Source organism: Odontomachus brunneus, unplaced genomic scaffold (assembly GCF_010583005.1).
Source record: "Odontomachus brunneus isolate Ranch 3 - 2012 unplaced genomic scaffold, Obru_v1 Obru_scaffold_040, whole genome shotgun sequence".
Lineage (NCBI taxonomy): Eukaryota > Metazoa > Arthropoda > Insecta > Hymenoptera > Formicidae > Odontomachus > Odontomachus brunneus.
Window position 1 is genome coordinate 1362457 of NW_022639490.1, and position 18292 is coordinate 1380748.

At 37.0% G+C, this 18292-nt stretch overlaps 2 protein-coding genes across 5 annotated transcripts in view; one reads left to right on the forward strand and one right to left on the reverse strand.

Annotated features, from left to right (window-relative positions):
- LOC116844293 (protein expanded) overlaps nt 1–18292 on the forward strand; it is a 92129-nt gene that overhangs the window by 25195 nt on the left and 48642 nt on the right. For 3 of the 4 annotated variants that reach the window (XM_032815649.1, XM_032815654.1, XM_032815648.1), the window contains exon 2: nt 8970–9021. The gene's annotated coding sequence lies outside the window, so the exon portion shown is untranslated. Of the gene's footprint in view, nt 1–6154; nt 6847–8969; nt 9022–18292 lie in introns of those variants that run through there. The other variant, XM_032815650.1, reaches the window with a different exon arrangement.
- LOC116844295 (putative sodium-dependent multivitamin transporter) overlaps nt 16290–18292 on the reverse strand; it is an 11116-nt gene continuing 9113 nt past the window's right edge. Inside the window, exon 8 of the mRNA XM_032815664.1 lies at nt 16290–17269. Coding sequence (XP_032671555.1) covers nt 17029–17269 — 241 coding nt within the window. The 3' untranslated portion in view covers nt 16290–17028. The remainder of the gene's footprint in view (nt 17270–18292) is intronic.

Consider the following 18292-nt stretch of genomic DNA (forward strand, 5'->3'; position numbering starts at 1 on the left):
ATCAACAAGTGCAACAAAAATGCATAAGAAATAAAATTGAATATAATATATAGTTAAATAATTTTAACAAAATCGGCGAAGCTGAGACACGAACCATTCCAACATTCTTTACCCGAGATTTCAACCGAAATATTTCAAATCTGTTTTAAAAAATAATAAAGTAAAAAATGGTTCTAATCTCGGCCAAACCGAGAAATTATTTGTATAAATAATTTTTCTCTCCCTCTCGGTTAGGCCGAGATTCAAATAATTTTTGACTAATTTAGATTTAATTACACAGATTTAAAATATTTCGGTTCGAATCTCGGCTAAAGAAATTTAGAATGGTTCGTATCTTAGCTATGCTGATTTTCTTAAAATTATTTAACTGTATCTTGTATTCAATTGTATTTCTTATATATTTTTGTTGTACTTGTTGATGATAGGAGTGAGAACATTAAAAAGCTATAAACTACCCGTGAAACTCAAAGTAAACAAAAATGAAAAAATACGACCTAAATATTTTTTTGTACTTCTACATTTGTGCCAAATTAGAAAGAAATCGGAGTGTAGGGTTAGGTTTACTTGTAAATTTATTTTCCATCTTTTGGTTAGGTTTACTTTCTATCTTTTTTAAGAAAAGATTGTTAAGAAGTGACTTCAACAAGGAATATTTTCTTGATAGTAGTTTGGAAATATGCTCGTTACAAATAATAGTTTCATACGACCGAATTGTTCATCGAGTATATCGCAACTCTGCAAAAACGCCGCGCACGTGCGCATCAATCATTACATTTTCTTCTTTTTCTCGATTTATCCGACGCGTGCGCGCGCGCACGCGCGACCCGACGTAACGCGCGTTTATGCGACGTGTGTAGCCTAATTAACGATGCGCGATTATCTCTCGCGGCGTGTCCGCCGCACGTATATACAGCGAGTATATCCGTCAATTTATCGGCGTCTACTTGGTACGAGTGCTCTCTTTCTCTCTCGTTCAAAAACGTGCACGCGCGCGTACCGACGCCCACTCGGGCACACACACACAAACACACACGTACACACGCGCGCACGCACACGCATTGCCCACATCGCACACATTGCGCACTGTTCATGATATACACGCGCGTACTTATACGGCTGGCGAGGCGTAATCGGGTATAACTCCTCCGGATACTTTACACGACACGCACCGCGGGCTGCCCATTACGCGTGGACTTATGCAACGAACTCGTTCGTATGTATGTACGATCCTTAGTTATCTCTACGCATTCCAACCTGATAGGTGTAGACCGGCTCATGCTCGATCCTCTCGTCGATCGCCGAGAGCTTCGCCGCTTGGCGCTATCCTTTTCGTATCAGTTTCTCGATCGACGCTTCATGAAATGCTACAAAATTTCAGGGACGTCTTTCTTTGATTTTTTCGCGACAATTTTTCCCTTTTTGCGTCTCTTTCAGAGTGCGTGAGGTAAAAGTGCCAATATACGGATACATATCTAATCCTGGACACTCTTATCGTTTTGGTTTTTAAATGCGAGTATTTCAACTTTCACAACTTTCATAAGGAAAAATACATATACATATATTGAATATACACACATTCTGCGTGGAAATTTTCTGAACATTCCTAAATATTATGTAAATTCCGATCATATTACCCAAACTTATTCCAAATAAATATATTGTGATATCGATTCTTATTCAAATCATAAAAAAACTTTTTGAAATCTATTCTGAATTTCTAAATAATTTAAGTTGCGATTCTAAATGAGAAACTCAAAGGCAGAAGAAAAGTTGTGTAGGAAGAGTGAAAGGAAGGGAGGAGACATAAAGAATAACAAAGTAATAATTAGTATTATCATAATAATAATTTGTAGGAATATAAGAGATTTGTTCTTTTTAGAACATAGCTGTTGTATGGTCAGATTTAAGACACTGATTGTTAATGTTGTAAATAATTATAAATAACTAATTATTATTGTATATTAATTAAATTATTACATTCGAATGTCTAATGTAACGTTTAATTTTATATTTAAAAATATGTTATGTACATTTCTTTTATTCCAGACATTTATATTTTATTTTAAAAATAGATGGAGCAGAGTACTTGAGATAGTTTGACTATAGTTTGACTATTTTATTTCTTATGCATTTTTGTTGCACTTGATGATAGGAGTGAGAACATTAAAAAGCTATAAACTACCCGTGAAACTCAAAGTAAACAAAAATGAAAAAATACGACCTAAATATTTTTTTGTACTTCTACATTTGTGTCAAATTAGAAAGAAATCGGAGTGTAACTTTTGTAGATTTACTTGTTAGAATCGCATTCTTGAAACATCACACCTTTAATCCATATCTTAGTAGATTTTCCAATGAGAACCCATAATTTTTTTGAAAAAATTTTGAGACCCTTAATAAATTCCTGTTAGATCTCAGAATATTTCTTTGCGGGATATTCTGTGTTGAGAGAGTTGAAACATCGTATTTAAAGACCAAAACAATAAGAACGTTCCCAAGTAGGAATTTACTACTGGCATCAAAGTGGCCCAGTACCGATTTATGGTAAACTTTACTGGCATAGTACCAGATGCCAGTACGAGTTTTGATGTGATACTGGGATGATAAAAAAGAGCCAGTATCGGAAATACTGTCACAGTATCGAAAATCAGTACTATACCAGTATAAAAAAAATATTGATTCCTAGCACTGGAGAAGTACTGGGCCAGTTATCGGTTCCTAGTAATTTTTATTATTTGTATAATTGTTAATATCACAACTATATAGTACAGAAAGAAAGATTAGACCATGGCCGGGCGCGCTGCTCTCGTTTGTAGCTATACATGTCTATTTTTAATAGTCATATGAGGAAAAAATCTTCGGAGCGACAGCTGGAATCGAACTCGAGTCTTCTGCTTGTCAGGCAAGCGTTCTTACCACTGAGATATCTAGATTTTGCGACCTCTTCCATTTTCTCATAAAAAACATTGGTATCGTCCGTTTTTCGGTACCGGCACAATACTGGCCCAATATCCTGTATTGGCAGATTGTATACGATTCTTATTTGGGTATCCAGTACTGATTCTACGAACAGGGCCAGTATTAATAATACAGCTTTTTTAGTACTGCATGGAAAAAAGATTTGGTTGAATTAACCAAATATCAAGTTTAGTTAAATAACCAGACATGTTTGATTAGTCTACCAAAAATCTTGTTAACTTAAACAGAATTCGGGTTACTTCAATCGGAATCTCTGGATTATTCATATTCGACCAGATATTTGGTTAATTCAACCAAATTTTTTTTTTCCGTGTGGGCCAGTACCAAAAACGACACACTTTTCGATAACGTCCCAATACACACTGAGAGAAGAATTTAGTAAATATTATCAAAATTTGGTTACTATTATTAAATGGTAGACGTAAATATAGCGGGCCAAAGCTATGGCAATACTTAATTAATTAATTAATTAATTAATTAATTAATTAATTTAGTCCTGTAAAATAAATTCTTTATTTGACAGAAGTAAAATTTATTTGCTTCCAGAATATATTTGGTAAATAAAACTTATTGAATAGTTGAGTAAAATTAGCGATTTTGTAGTAGTTAGAAAATTTTTGGTAGGTTCAACCAATCATCTATAATAATAGATATTGAAACGATGTAATAGCTGCAAATGAATGAATTTTTCGTTGTGCTGCAACAAAACATACTTATACTGGTAACAAAATAGAACTCGTACCTACTGAATTTTTTATTACATGGGATATAACAATTTTATAACAATTATCAAATATCTGCGCATAACTGTAATATATTTCATATTAAATATTTAACATTAAGTAACTATTACACTAAATTATTTAATTGATGTTACTGTGAATGCAATTACGTCATACTTCCGATCTATTAAATATTTGGTAATTATTATCATATTTAGTATTAGTTACTAAGGATTCAATGAATTTCTGTAACTAAATGCAGGTTGTTATAGTTACCAGTCTTTTTTCTCAGTGCACATATGGTACGATTATGCAGTATCTAATCTTAATACGGAGCCAGTACCAATAATACAGTTTTTTTTATATTAGGCCCAGTACTGAGCCAGTACTAAAACCAGACATCCGCCTTTTGGTATCGACTCAATATCGGGCCATTTTTCCGTACTGGCGAAACGTATACGTTTCCACAATTAGATCCGTGTATTGCTGTTTTGATTTGAAACTTCTTGCAATTTTGCTCGATCGCCTTTGGGAGAGTAGAAAAGGAGAGTCGAGATCGCGACACTCCCCAGCCCGGAGCGGGCTCTGACGAGAAGGACGCGCGTCGAGGCGATCATCTAGAACTCATCATCGTTTCGCTCTTCTGGACCCACGTTGGTCCCGGTTTAGAGATTGGTTCGGGCTTTGGTGAGCAGATTGGACGATGCAGGTTAAGCTCTCTCGTCGCGCGAGGAGAGCCGGTAGAGGCGAAACCGAACGAGTGGGCTCGCACTGGATGCGTAGCTCGGGAGCTCGCCATTATATTCGCATTATAATCCCATCAGGGGATTCCTCCGCTTAGCCGGACAGCTACGAAAATACGAAGCGCATGGCCCTACCCTATCCCGGGCCCGCCCTGTTTCGCAGCCTGACTTAGGCGAGAAAAAGAAGTCGACACAATGGAATCGTGCTTTTTGGCTCACAGAGAGCCTTGGAAATTCCCCACTTGTGAGCTCTCCGTGAGCGGAACGAGCATGCATCTTCCGACACGTGGAATTCGCACGCCGCACGATCGCCTCCGTTTTCCTTGTCATTGCTTACGCGTCGCGGTGAAAGCCACCGACGACGATAACCTACTCTGATGCGAGTGGTCGCAGCTGCTGGCAACCCTCACGAAAGGTGGAATCCCAGTTACGCACTGACAAGCGAGCCGGAGCACGTTTGTTACGTACGCGTGTGTAAAGTCGCGGATAGATAGACGCCTTTTTTCCACCAGTTCAGGAACATATCCCTCTTGTCCAGTCCAGGAGAATTTATTTTCCACTCTCCTCCCCCCATTGGACAGAACGGATACATTCTTAAACTCGACAAAAAGAAGGAGGACAATGATCGATCTGTCTGCTATTGCACATGCACAAAGTGTCTCTCGACAGACCTCAGCATAGAGTGCGACCAAGTGCCTATAGGCCAGATTTATGGCCAAGAAGTTTTGAAACCATTTTGGGTTTAAAATAAAGTTTATGGTGCGTAGATTACAAATACACAGGTGCCAAAGTGGAACCTCATATTCCAGAGATATTGTCCATTGAAAATTCCACTTTCACAAGATGGTGCCAGTGCATTAAACTGTAGCCGCGCCAAACACCTTTATATCTTTTTGAACTTTATTATGTTGATGAATAATACAGATCGATTTAATTTGGAAGGAACTGCACTTTCCTCTCGCGAAAGCATGGTGCTATTTGGAATTTTCAATGGACCATATTTCTGGAATTCGACGTTCGAATATTTTGGCACTTTTGTAATCTACGTACCATCAATTTTATTTTAAGATCAAAATGGCTTCACTTTACGGCCAAAAATCTAGATCACCCTTGGCCGCATTCTTTTATATCTTGCCACGTTCGCTCCTACCACGATCTATATAGAGAACTCTAGCTTTATAGATACCTAGAAGAATCTACAAAGAATCCTTCCCACAACCCACTTTATATTTTTTTACAATTATGTAAAACAGATAATTAATGTTGGATAACATAGATAAAAGAACGTTTGTCGTCACATACGACATTAATTTCTAGTGAGAGATCGTTGTGTCACATATACTGAGAAGAAAAACACTTGAAAATTTATTTGATATAAAGTTTATTCCTGTGAATAAATTTTATATTCCACAAATAAATTGAAGTATTTTTTTGCAGTGTATGTGACATTGATAACGAACGTGTTAAAGGATTCTGAGTTGAAAGGTTGCAAAAAAGGTACTTTTCCAAAATGTATTGTAGAAAAACGAAATAAACCAAATAACATCAAATTTTGCATATTCTTTAAGCCTTATCTAAAAAGTATATTTTTATTGTCTAAAGACAAAAGTACTCTTTTGTATACATTATTTATATACGTTTTTTCTTTCGCAAGCTTCTAGTGATCAGAATGACATATAAAAGAAGAACGTTTCTGTTACTGTATTGTCATTAGACAATAAAAATATATTCTTAAAATAAGATTAAAAGAATATGCAAAGTTTTATATTATTCATTTTTTTCGTATTCTTATAAAAAAATTCCAGAAAAATACGTTTTTTTTATGACCTTTCAAACCAGAATACTTTCTTAAATAAAAAAAGAACGCAGGTGCCGCGGAACAACCGACTTCTTCTTGAACTATGGCTACTTTTTACTTGTAACAATGTGTTTGACAAAACGACGAATCTTGTACGTGCTACAATGTACTTTGATCCCAATGTCATGCCGGTAGATCGCGATTGTATTATTCGCTTTCAACTGAGAGAGAACGACAATACAAATCTTAATTTGACAGGCATCTTCGCAAAATCTTTTTGTCCACAAAAATCGTAGCAATCATTATATATGTGTGTGTACACACACACACACACACACACACACACACACACATACACATATATATCGTATATGTGTGTACTTTTGCAATATACATGCAGAGTAACGTGCGCGCATCGGTTTACTTCCGTCGAATGCATGCACGCGGCACGCGGTCAAGAAGCAGAGGAGAGAGAGAGAGAGAGCGAGAGAGGGGGGAGGGAGAGAGGAATGAAAAGACGGAGAAATCTAGAAGAAGGAGAAGAAGAAGGGATATGGAGGACGCAGAGGAAAGGTCGGAGAAACTGTAAGCTGAAGAGAGGAAGGTAAAGGGAGACGTTGGATGATTAGAGCGAGGAAAAAGCAGACGAGGAGAAGAGGAAGAGAACGATACGGACGACTCCCCGCGCAGCTGCTTCCAGTTTCGCCTTCCTTTTTCTTCCTCTCGAATCCTTCCCCACCTTCTTCTCCGCTTCTACCTCCCAGAGATTTTCTCTCTCTCTCTCTGTCTTTTTCTCCCTCTTCTCTCCTCTCGCCCTTGCTCGCTCTCCTTTTCTCACTTTGAGCTCCATCTTCTTCGACTCCTCCTCTCTCGCTTTCTATCTCGTTTCTTTTACATCGCTCTCGTTTACTCCTTCCCCTTCTCTCTCACACTGCCTTCCCCCCGTTCCTCTCGTCTCATTTTCTCTCTCGCTTCCTCCTTCTGTACGGCCGATTCTTCGTATTATACCAGGTTGCGGCGTGGAATGCGGGCGTCCTTCGTCCGCTTCGAGCAGCGTCCAACCGATGAGCCCCGCTAGCGTTATCCTTCGCCGGTCCTTCGCATGCGCTCCTTAGGGCTCGGTAAAATTAACCTGAAATACTTGCTCGAGAAACGCCCGTCTCTCGCTCTCCTCTTCGCTCTCCTCGCTTTCGCAAAACCCGCTGATGCGCCCGACGCGCTCTCTCGGATTTATCGCTAATGAAATTAGCGCGACTTATTTGAGCACAGCCATCAGCGCGCCGTCGGATTTATAAAAGGCAAACTACAATTCTCTTTTTTTCTCCAGTCGTTTTGCAAAAACTGCGATTGTCTCGCGACGTAAAAGAGAAATGCGTAAATACGATGGGTATCACAAGTGTGCCTTGACGTTTGGTAGACACACTTTTTTAAACGTGTCCCAATCATTCAGATAAATGATAAGTAAGCCATCACTTTACGTTGAAAAAATTCGTAAAAGTGTTATTTTTTATTTTTTGTTCTTAAAAATGCTATTGTTTGTCACTTTGGTGATTGCAAACAACACAGTTCTTACCTAAAATCCGAGCGTGGTACTTGCAGCACGAAGAATAGCGTGGCGTCATTTTTTGTGTTTTTTCCTAATTATTACTTTTTAAGTCCTATATATATTTATATAAATCACTTTTCTATACATAGAAAAATATTTGTTGCATTCGGGTAAATGATACATGTTTTAAGTATTTCATAAGTTTATAGTTCCGCGAATTCACAATGAGTTCATCATATTTATTCAAAAGACATTCTAGTGAGTTTAGTATATCGATCAAGAATATTAAATTGAAACAAAAATCCGGTTTGCTTATCGCAGAGATTCGAATTAACTTTTTCTTTAATAAAGTTTGATGTTCTTTTAAAGAGAATAAATTCTTCTTTTAGAGTATATGATAATGATAACTTTTCTAAAATTTGTGATATGCATATTTTAAGGTTATTATCGAGAAAATATTGTTTGTTGAAGATAATCATTATATAAAAAAGGAAAGTAAGCGGAGTAATTAGTTTTCTTAGCACTAGAATGATTTTTTCTGAGAGGAAACATCTAAAAAATAAAACACATATATTTATTTGGTGACTAATAATATTTGCTTAAATGTAAATTCTTTTACTTAATTGAACAAACCATTATTTTCATAAAAAGCTAAGAGATTTTAAGAAAACTTATATTCTTTATTCAAAAATACTTTATGTTAGTATAAGTAAATATATTATTAGTACTCACCGAATGAATATTTTTTGTTTCTGTTTTCTTTCAGAAGTACTAGAAATATAGTAAAATTAGAAAGAATTATATGAAGGGGAAAAACTATAATATTCTCTCCGCGTAAAATTATACGATTACGACACATTATTGCTAGCTACATGAAGAAAACAAGTCCGTAACTGAACAAGTCCGTAGTGTAACTGAATTTTCTATGAACCAGATGAGAAACTCGGTTGTAGGAACAGAAAGATTCCTGTAGCAGGTTTCTACTTAGCCAATAGTGTTACGTCAACCGTGTTTTAATACAGCTGAACGTTCGGACGAATGTTTTCGGTCACAGTGATAGAGATATTATTTCAGTGAGTTTTTCGTCTGGCCTCCATTGCGTCTTCTTCTCTCTCCAATTGCGGGAACTATTAAACTGTTTTTTTCATCGATTACAATCGGTGTTTGTTTGCGTGTTGCAGGTGCATCCGTGAAGTGTCGCAGGCGGAGGATTCAGGGGCCGGGAGAATCTAGGTGAGTTCTCTTTTCCCCGATCGATATTCGATTCGAACGTCTGAGAGATTACAGCACGAAGTGGTGTGTATGTCGTGTGCGTACGTGGGTTAGGCGACAGTTTCCCGAAAAGTGGAGAGAATAATGTTGGTATCAAGGAAAATCTCTATACGATATAATTGAAAGATTCTGTTCTTTGTAACTGCACTGCTGAACTGATGCAATAAATTGAAGTGAGGCACGTTTTCTCACTCTAACCTTTTGCATTAGTTCAGCAGTTACAAAGAACAGATCTTTAAATTATATCGTGCAGAGATTTTCCTTGATACCAACATTATCTCCTCCATTTTTCGGGAAACTGTCGCCTAACCCTACGTGAATAGCCAGTCGATTCTTATATTAAAGATCTTAAATATTGTATAGTAAATACTGTTAAGTATTTAAGATCTTAAGTACTGTCTTACAATCATATCAATCAATCACAGAGCCATATTAGCATCTTAAGACATTATTTGAGACAACCTTGATTAGATCCGACTATGAATCTAATGAATACCGGCCATAGTGTGTGTGTACACATTGTGTGCACTGAAAAATTCATTTAGTTGGGTAAACCAAAATTTGCTCAAAATAGCCGAACAAATGTTTCGGTTGTGAGGACCAAAATTTCCTTCTTTCCACCAAAGATTTGATTCTCTGAAACTAAACCTGTTTCATTTTTGTTTAAAAAAATCAAACCTTTGGTTCAAAATATTAAATATTGATTCTCACAACCAAAACATTTGTTCCACCTTATTTTAACCAAATTTTGATTGACTCAACTAAATGAGTTTGTTCAGTGTGTGTTCCGTTGTTTCCACTTCGCGGCAGCATCGCACCCACGGGAGAAAGATTTGTTTCGCGGCGAAGAATGCGCCGCATTACAATGTGAACGCGTGTTGCGGCGATGCGATACCGCAACTCGGTAATTTCCTTTAATTGCCGGGAACGTTAGGCGAGTCACATCCGCAATCATACTCGGCCGCGTCTTGCGCCGCGATGGCCGCGAGCCCGCGCGAGCACGTCGCCAGAGATTCGAATGGAATTTTTCATCTCTCCTCTCTTTCTCAGATCGCGATCTTAATTGAAGAGCGGCGTCCGGGGATACGCGTACGCGTCACGACGCGACGTACATACCGCGACGCGGAAATACAAACACGTTATTACACGGAGAAAAATAATTTTGCTCTTTTAGCACACAGAGAAAAATAATTTGCTGGCCCAGCAAATTTTCTGCTGGTCTAATATATATATATATATTAGAAATCAATCTTTTAGCTATCACAACTAAATAACTTTGCTATGGAAGCAAGAAAATTTGCTCCTGCAGTTAATAGTTTTAATTGTCCATATATTAGCAAATCTTTTTTTTCCGTGCACACATCGCATATAACGCCTCGAGTTACACTTCGACTTTGGGCCAAAGGATTCGCAATTGAGACTAAACTAACTGGTTATATCGAATGCATGTAATAGCAGAAAAAAGTAATAGCAGGAAACATAATCACGTATATATAGAAATCTTTTTACAAACTTTTGGTATATTTTTGAGCTTCTACATTGAGGGAAACATTATATTAAATTCAACAAATATTTCTTTGATGGATGCCATTAACATATTTATTTAAATCTACATACTCTTTATAGCATGTAACGAGCTGTCCTTCGATCGACACTTTGGACGTTGCGCGAGTCGCGTTAAGGGCATGCCATACTTGAAAAATGTGACAGAAATGACAGGAAATTTTTAAATTCACATCTCTAGTTGACGTAAATGTTTATACTTAATACAAAAACTTTTACGTGCAAGCTTTTGTTACGCTAACAAGAATTTCAAACATTTCCCTGTATTTTTACAATTGAATGTACACTGAGGGAAGAATTATCTTAAAATCAACAAATATTTCTTTGATGGGAGTGCCATTAACATATTTACTTAAATCTAAATTCTTTTTATTTAAATAAAATATTGTTTACCTGATTTAAATAAATAATATTTGGTTTAAATAAAGAGTATGTAGATTTAAATAAATATGTTAATGGCACCCATCAAAGAAATATATGTTGAATTTAATATAATTTTTCCCTCAATGTAGAAGCTCAAAAATATACCAAAAGTTTGTAAAAAGATTTCTATATATACGTGATTATGTTTCCTGCTATTACTTTTTTCTGCTATTACTTCAGCTTATATTGCCAGGAAGAGACTTGATTTACATTTCCATCTACCTCACTCATGCTCATCCTCACACCTACTCCTATTCTGCATGTCATATATATTCATATAAAGGAGAGAAAAACATATAGGAGAGAAAAATGCTGTTGTATCAATAGAAATTGCCAACATCGCCGTACAATTGGAGTAAATCTTCTTGAATCAACAGCAATGCCATTGAAACTAATACTTGAGTCATCGAAATAATATATGATGTGTTAGTCCCAATGGTATTGCCGTTGAATTAAGAAGATTTATACTCTGACGATTTCTATTGATACAATAACATATATTTCTTTTTCCGTGTACAAGAAATACGTAAAAAATAGTACGATTGCGTTGGTGACGATCGCCTTTACGCTATCAACACTCTTCGAGTCCCATTTTGGCATCCACTTTGGCATCTCCTTAATCGTGAATACATCGATATACACACCCGAGAGAAGAGAACGCGTCGGTAGCTGCTCCCCAGCGCGCTCGCGCGCGACCACGACGTTACTTTTACTTCATATTGACTCGCGCTATAATCGCCAAACGTGATTACAGCGTGGATCGATCTTAATTTAAACCGAGCAATAAAAATGAGCGATGCATTCCTGCCCGCAACGAGAGGCGCGCGAAACCGGTAGCCATTTCGTTCGCGGCGGCGAACGACGTCATTATTTTCTCATTCCCGTTGTTCGTCCGAGTGCACGCGCCTTTCCTCTTCTTCTTCTTCTTTCTCCTCTTCTTCGTCTTCTCCTCCTCCTCCTCCTCCCCCTCTTTCTCTCCTTCTTCGTCGATCACGACATGAGCGTGTTTCTAATCCACGGGAAATGCGTACTTACGACGGCCGCACGATAAAAGATGAAGGAAACGCGACTGAAAAGAAGCTGGGAAAAAAATAGAATGGGTTCTTTACGAGCGATAGTCCGCGAGCGGAAATTTCTCGGTTTATTGCGGAAAGTGCCGAACCGATTTACAAGCGCGCACCGAATGCCTATCAGCGAATACTGCGAGGAGAAACGAAGAGAAGTAAGAAAAAAAGAATCCGCAAGGATCGTGCCACAACATGGGGCACGTCTTGGAGAGAACTATATTTCTACGTTCCTTCTACGAATTTACCTATGCATTCCTTCTACATTCCTTCCGCGGATTCTTTCAATCGTCGAAAGACGATTCTAGAGTCGAATCTTCTTTCCCAACACAAATATTTTTGTTTTAATAGATAATAAAACACAATTTTTTTTTTTAATAAATAGCAAACCGAATATTTGTTTTAAAACTTATTTAAGAAAAATTTATTACAGTAAAAAGCAAAAAAATTATTTATTAAAACAAAAAAGTTATTATTTTTGTTTTAATAAATATTAAAACAAAAATTCAGCTTGGTTACTACATCACACTTACGCGCAGAAAACTGATTAGCCGCAGGAGCTAAAATATAACTGTGACAATTAGAATGGGTCGTTGAAATAGGAACAAACTAATACCGTTGTCACCGAAGTTAAATTTATTAGCTTCGGCGCCACAGCAAAAGATATTTGCTGCTATCACTACATACTGTAGTAATAAAACTTTATACTTGCCAAAATTATAAAACTGATACTTCGTATCATAAGTCCAAACCAAAGTTTTCCATTGATCTCTAACACAGATTAATGTTCACTTTAACCCAAACTTTAACCCATCGATGTCTCTCGTTCTTCCATGATTATATTTTTTGATCCTTATTTCACAAGAGCGAGGTTTCGTGCGCCTTGGAAGCCTCGTAATTTCTTCTTTCCAACCATTTTTGTTTCAAGACGCTACGACATTCACGAGTGGTGTTATTGACATTTGTATCGATCGCGGCCGGCCCTACTGTAGCGCGCTGTGGAGTAGGTCAGGGCACGACGCGCGAGTGAAAACAATAGCCGCGTTTCGCAGCTACTCCCTCGTGGCTCAGATAAGGACAGTTACTGCGGTCACGTGATCGCTGCGACTACGTGTCGTTCACTTCACTTTGAAAAAGAAAGAGAGAAAGAGCATAATATATGTGCCGGAACGAGAACCGACGCCAGCGTCGCATAAGCGCGAAACCGGGTGCGAATCTACTGTCGATGCTGGATCTTTAAACAGCTATAACTCGTCCGTGAATCGACGTGACGACATGAAAAAAGAAGCAACCTCTTTGGCAAGCGTCTTTGCCGATTTTCCATTGCTTATTTGGGAAATTCAAGCGTCGCGATTGACTGAAGTAGCGTAGGGCAAACAGCCCAGTAGTGCGATTCTGTAACTAGTTATTGCAGTTGACGACAATCTCGTTATCGTTGCACAGCTTTTCTACAGTACAAAAAAGCTGCGCAATGATAACGAAATTATCGTTAACTGCAACAACGGGTTTAAAGAATTGTACTACTGGTCATATAAGCACACCGCGCCTGTGACAACTAGCCCCGCGCAGTGAGACGGCCGGCTCACTGCACACACACGCCGAGAAACGCGTAACTTTTTTTATTCGCGATCAAATTGCACAGGCTTTCTTCTTCGTGTCATCTATTATAACAGTGACGAGATTTATATTTTCACTGCAGATTAAAGTAAAGAATAATTATCGTAGTTACCTGCAAAATGGTGAAGAATTGTTTTGTTCTATCTTACGCGAGTATTGGTTTTCATTGTTTTAGACATTCTGTATGCACTTTCCCAACGCCAATGAAAAAGAAATATATAACGAAACGATTGTGAGAAAAGACATACAATACTCTCCAAACTTTGTCAATATTCAACATCTTAATACTCCATTTAACCTTTACTTTGATATTCTGAAACTTACATCAACCTCTTTTTATTTACTATAACCTATTAACTTTGTTGAGAAATTATTTTTAGAACCTAAAAGTATTTTGTGAAATTTATTGCTAATTAGAGCTACTAACAAGTAAACTTACCCAAAAAGTACACTCTAATTTCTTTCTAATTTGGCACAAATGTACAAGTACAAAAAATATTTAGGTCGTATTTTTTATAGTATTATATTTTTATATTATACTTATTATTTATTATTTTATATTATACTTATTTATACTTTTATATTATAAGAGGCCGAGAACCATTTTTGACTAATTTAGCATAGATTTAAAATATTTCGGTTGAAATCTCGGCTAAAGAAATTTAGAATGGTTCGTGTCTCAGCTTCGCCGATTTTTGTTAAAATTATTTAACTATTCTTGTATTCAATTTTATTTCTTATGCATTTTTATTGTACTTGTTGACAATAGGAGTGAGAATATTAAAAAGCTATAAAATGCCGTGAAACTCAAAATGGGTTAAAATAAAAAAATATGACCTAAATATTTTCTGTACTTATACATTTGTGCCGAATTAGAAAGAAATCGGTGTACCTTTTGAATAGGTTTATTTGAAAGTACTTTAATTTCCATGTGTATTAAGCATGTACTGATACTTCAGAATATATAAACATTAGGAAGATCAGATCGCAGATAGAGCTAAAATTTTGACTCGAGAAAACTTGTTGTTTTACATATCCACAAATTATACAGGATGTCTGGATTGGTACTCGTGCGCAGGTAGAAAATTTGTTAAATTAAATAGAAAAATCCTGCGATTTTGTACAAACTCTGCCATGACAGTTATTGAGATATTAGTGAAAGGAAAATTGACTAATCAATGCAGGCAATGCGATGAGAGGAGTTATGTAAGATTAAATCCTTACAAAGTCGAATGCTCAAGATTCACGCGCGTAAGATATTTAGAAATAGTTACTACTTTCTTAGCTATTCGAACAAATATTCACTTTTAATTTCAGCTAGTAAACTTATATTTTACAGCGAATGCAATTTTGCTTGTGATAGTCAACTCTTAGCAACAACAGCAAAAGATTTTCAGCTTTTCAACTAAGTTCGAATCAATCACTAAGATTTAACTAATATTACTAAGCCATTTTTCTGCATGTTTCGAGCCAAATTTTTTTTCATAAAATTTTATGATATCTTTGTAAAGAGAGAATAAATTTTTCTTTCGAATACATGATAATGAACTTTTCTCATTTATGATATGAGTATATTTTAAGATTGTTATCAAGAAAATATTCTTTATTGAAGATAACCTTTGCATAAAAAAAGAAAAGTAAAGTGATTATTTTTCTTGGTGCACACAAGAAAATATCATTTTACTGTTAGAAAAGTTGATTTTCATGTACTCAAACGAAGAATTTATTCTTCTCGCAAAAACATAAAATTTTTTCAAAAAAAAAATTGGTAGTATGTAGTAAAACAAACAAAACTTTTGCTTTAATTTAATATTCTTGATTAAAATGCGAAACTTAGTTTTCGTTCAGAATATATTTTGAAAAAAATTTGATGTAGTTGGGGTAGATTTGTGGATGCTCTGAAAGGAAAACAATGAATTGACCTAACGAAAATTATAGTTATTTTTTATCTTAGCCAATATTTCTTGTAATAAGATGTATACAAAGTTATTACCACTAATAGAAGAGTATAGTAGAATTTAATAAAAAATTAATTCTCTTCACTATATTTACAATATTTCTCTACATGTGACCAAAATTTAATCGATATCTTTACGATATATGGTATCTTTTATCTGTACATTTTGCATCACGCATTGGACGAACATCATTCTCGATTGCAGGTTACACTGAGAAAAAAATTTACTAAATTTCAAAAAACACTTGTTTGAATAGTACTGTGAAGATATTGGTTTAAGTTAAGTAATTATTTTCAAAAATTAAATAAAGAAGTTTTAAATATAAATTTGTTTCTTTAATTTTAGAAAATAATTACTAAACAAATATTTTCACAGTACTATCTAAGCAAACGTTTTTTGAAATTTAGCAAATTTTTTTCTCAGTGTACAAGTACCGAACTTTTATCTCAATGTACAAACTAGTGAGATACTTGAGACGAGTGACATTTGTAACGCTGTACGCGTGTTCCCGCGTACAGTGGAATGATATTTTCTGTGTGCACGACTTGACGTTCCATCAGGCGGTGCGAGGTCGGCTGGAGTTGACCGAAAAAATCCAATTTCGCTGTGCCTCCTCTCCTCGGGCATTTTACCGTTGACGGCGAAACGTCAAACGTGAAGGAGCTCGCGTCGACCGGAACGAAACGGGACAGATTCCGAGGGAGAATCCCGAGGAGAGCGGCTCGCCGCGCGCGCGCGCGTAGGCGGATTTTCGAAGATGGTTATTTCGGCTACGGTATACGCGCGCGCGTTATTTCCTTACGTATATATAAGACCTGCATGACGCGGGTCGTTGCTTGCGCTCGCTCTGTATGTCACCGTATGGCGCGCGCGCGCGCGCACGCACGCGGCACACACACGCACACACGCACATAGACGGGGGACACCAGTCCGACGGCATTCCATCGTGATTTGCGAACGTTTCGGTAAACGTGTACAGCGCGCCCGTGGTCCGTGGTGTTTACGTCTGTACGTCGCGCTGGCATTCCGCCGCGCGACTCACGTTGTATGAAAATCGGCTCGATTCTAGGAAGACCGAAATTAGAGGCTCGATTCGCGCGAGGCGGAATCGGCCATACGCGCGCCGCTCGAACGAAGTCTCTCCTCGGGCGAAATGAATAATTATTTCCGAATAACGAACAGTCCCATCGCCGGTCGCGCGATCAATCAAGCTCGCTCGATTTCGCTCGTCACGCGCATTAAGACTCGCGTTAAACATCCTGGACGCTGCAGCGACACTCGGTGGTCGTGTCCCTCCTCGATGCTCCACGTGCTCCGCGGATAAATGCGCGAGTGATGAATGTTCAGCACGCGTTCTTACGATGACGAGCTTCTTCGTCGATTTTCATCCGTTTTTTCTGCACTCGGCCCGCCACGATCGGACTCAGCAAAATAGGATCGATCTCGGCCGGATCTTCCTTGAAAATCCATTTCGCGGCCCAGCTGGCCGCCCATCCGGCGACTACGGCAACGAGGAATCCCAATGGACAGTACCACATGTAGGAGATGCGATAAAGGTAGAAGTAGGATTCGTTCGCCTGTGACCTGCAATCGAGAGCGAAGCTCGTTTAGCCGTCAAATGCGTGATGCAAAATGTACGAAAGATACCAGATATCGTAAAGATTAAATTTTTCTCGACTCAATAATCAACCTGAACGTTTCAGTTCAACTGATCGCGGCGATAGATTCGAGCAAAATCAAGAATGAAAGAAAATCGAAGAATGTTTAATCGCCGATTGATTCCAACGAATTCAATTAAAGATCGTTCAATTGGCAATTGATTTGAGCAAAGAGGATCAAAAATTGTTCAATCAGAAAATGTACTTATAAGAGAAAGTCCTGTGTTTCATTGATTTTGAGTTTAGATTAGTATAGAATTGTTCTAGGGGGTATAATTAATACAAATTTCCATTTTCACCTTCTATCTGTACGTTAAAAAATGACAGTATTTTATAATTCTCAACAATTTAATAAAATTAAAAAATTATAATAATTAGTCGCATTATAGAAAAATTTACTCGACTTTAAATTAAAGAACAAGAGCCATTTTTATTCTGTATTTTTTACAGTAAGGCAAGTTAGAATAGAGATTAAAAGTAAAATTACCATCTCTGTTTTGTATTATATTTATATAGAGATTAATATATATATATTTTTTTTTCTACCAATATTTTCAACGAAAGTTAGCAAATTAAAATTAGCAAAAACTTATTTTGTTCTTTTTTATTTTATCAAATTGTGAAAAATTATAAAATTCTGCATGCTGCCATTTTTTTAGATGCAAAGATAAGGGGTGCAAATGGAAATTTGTATTATTTAAACCCCCTAGAGCAGTTCTAAACTCAGAATAGATGAAACATTTTAGGTTGTTCCTTGTTAGCAAATTTAATTAAAAGCCGTTTAATTGACGACTGATATGAACAAATTCAATAAATTCAATCGAAGGGCGTTCAATTATTCAGGATTATAATTGGTTACATTGGTTTTGTGGATTATATTCATATCCGAGGCATTGTGGAAGATGCTTGAGGTGATTGAGAGAAACACCAAGTAGGGCCCGCGTTGAGA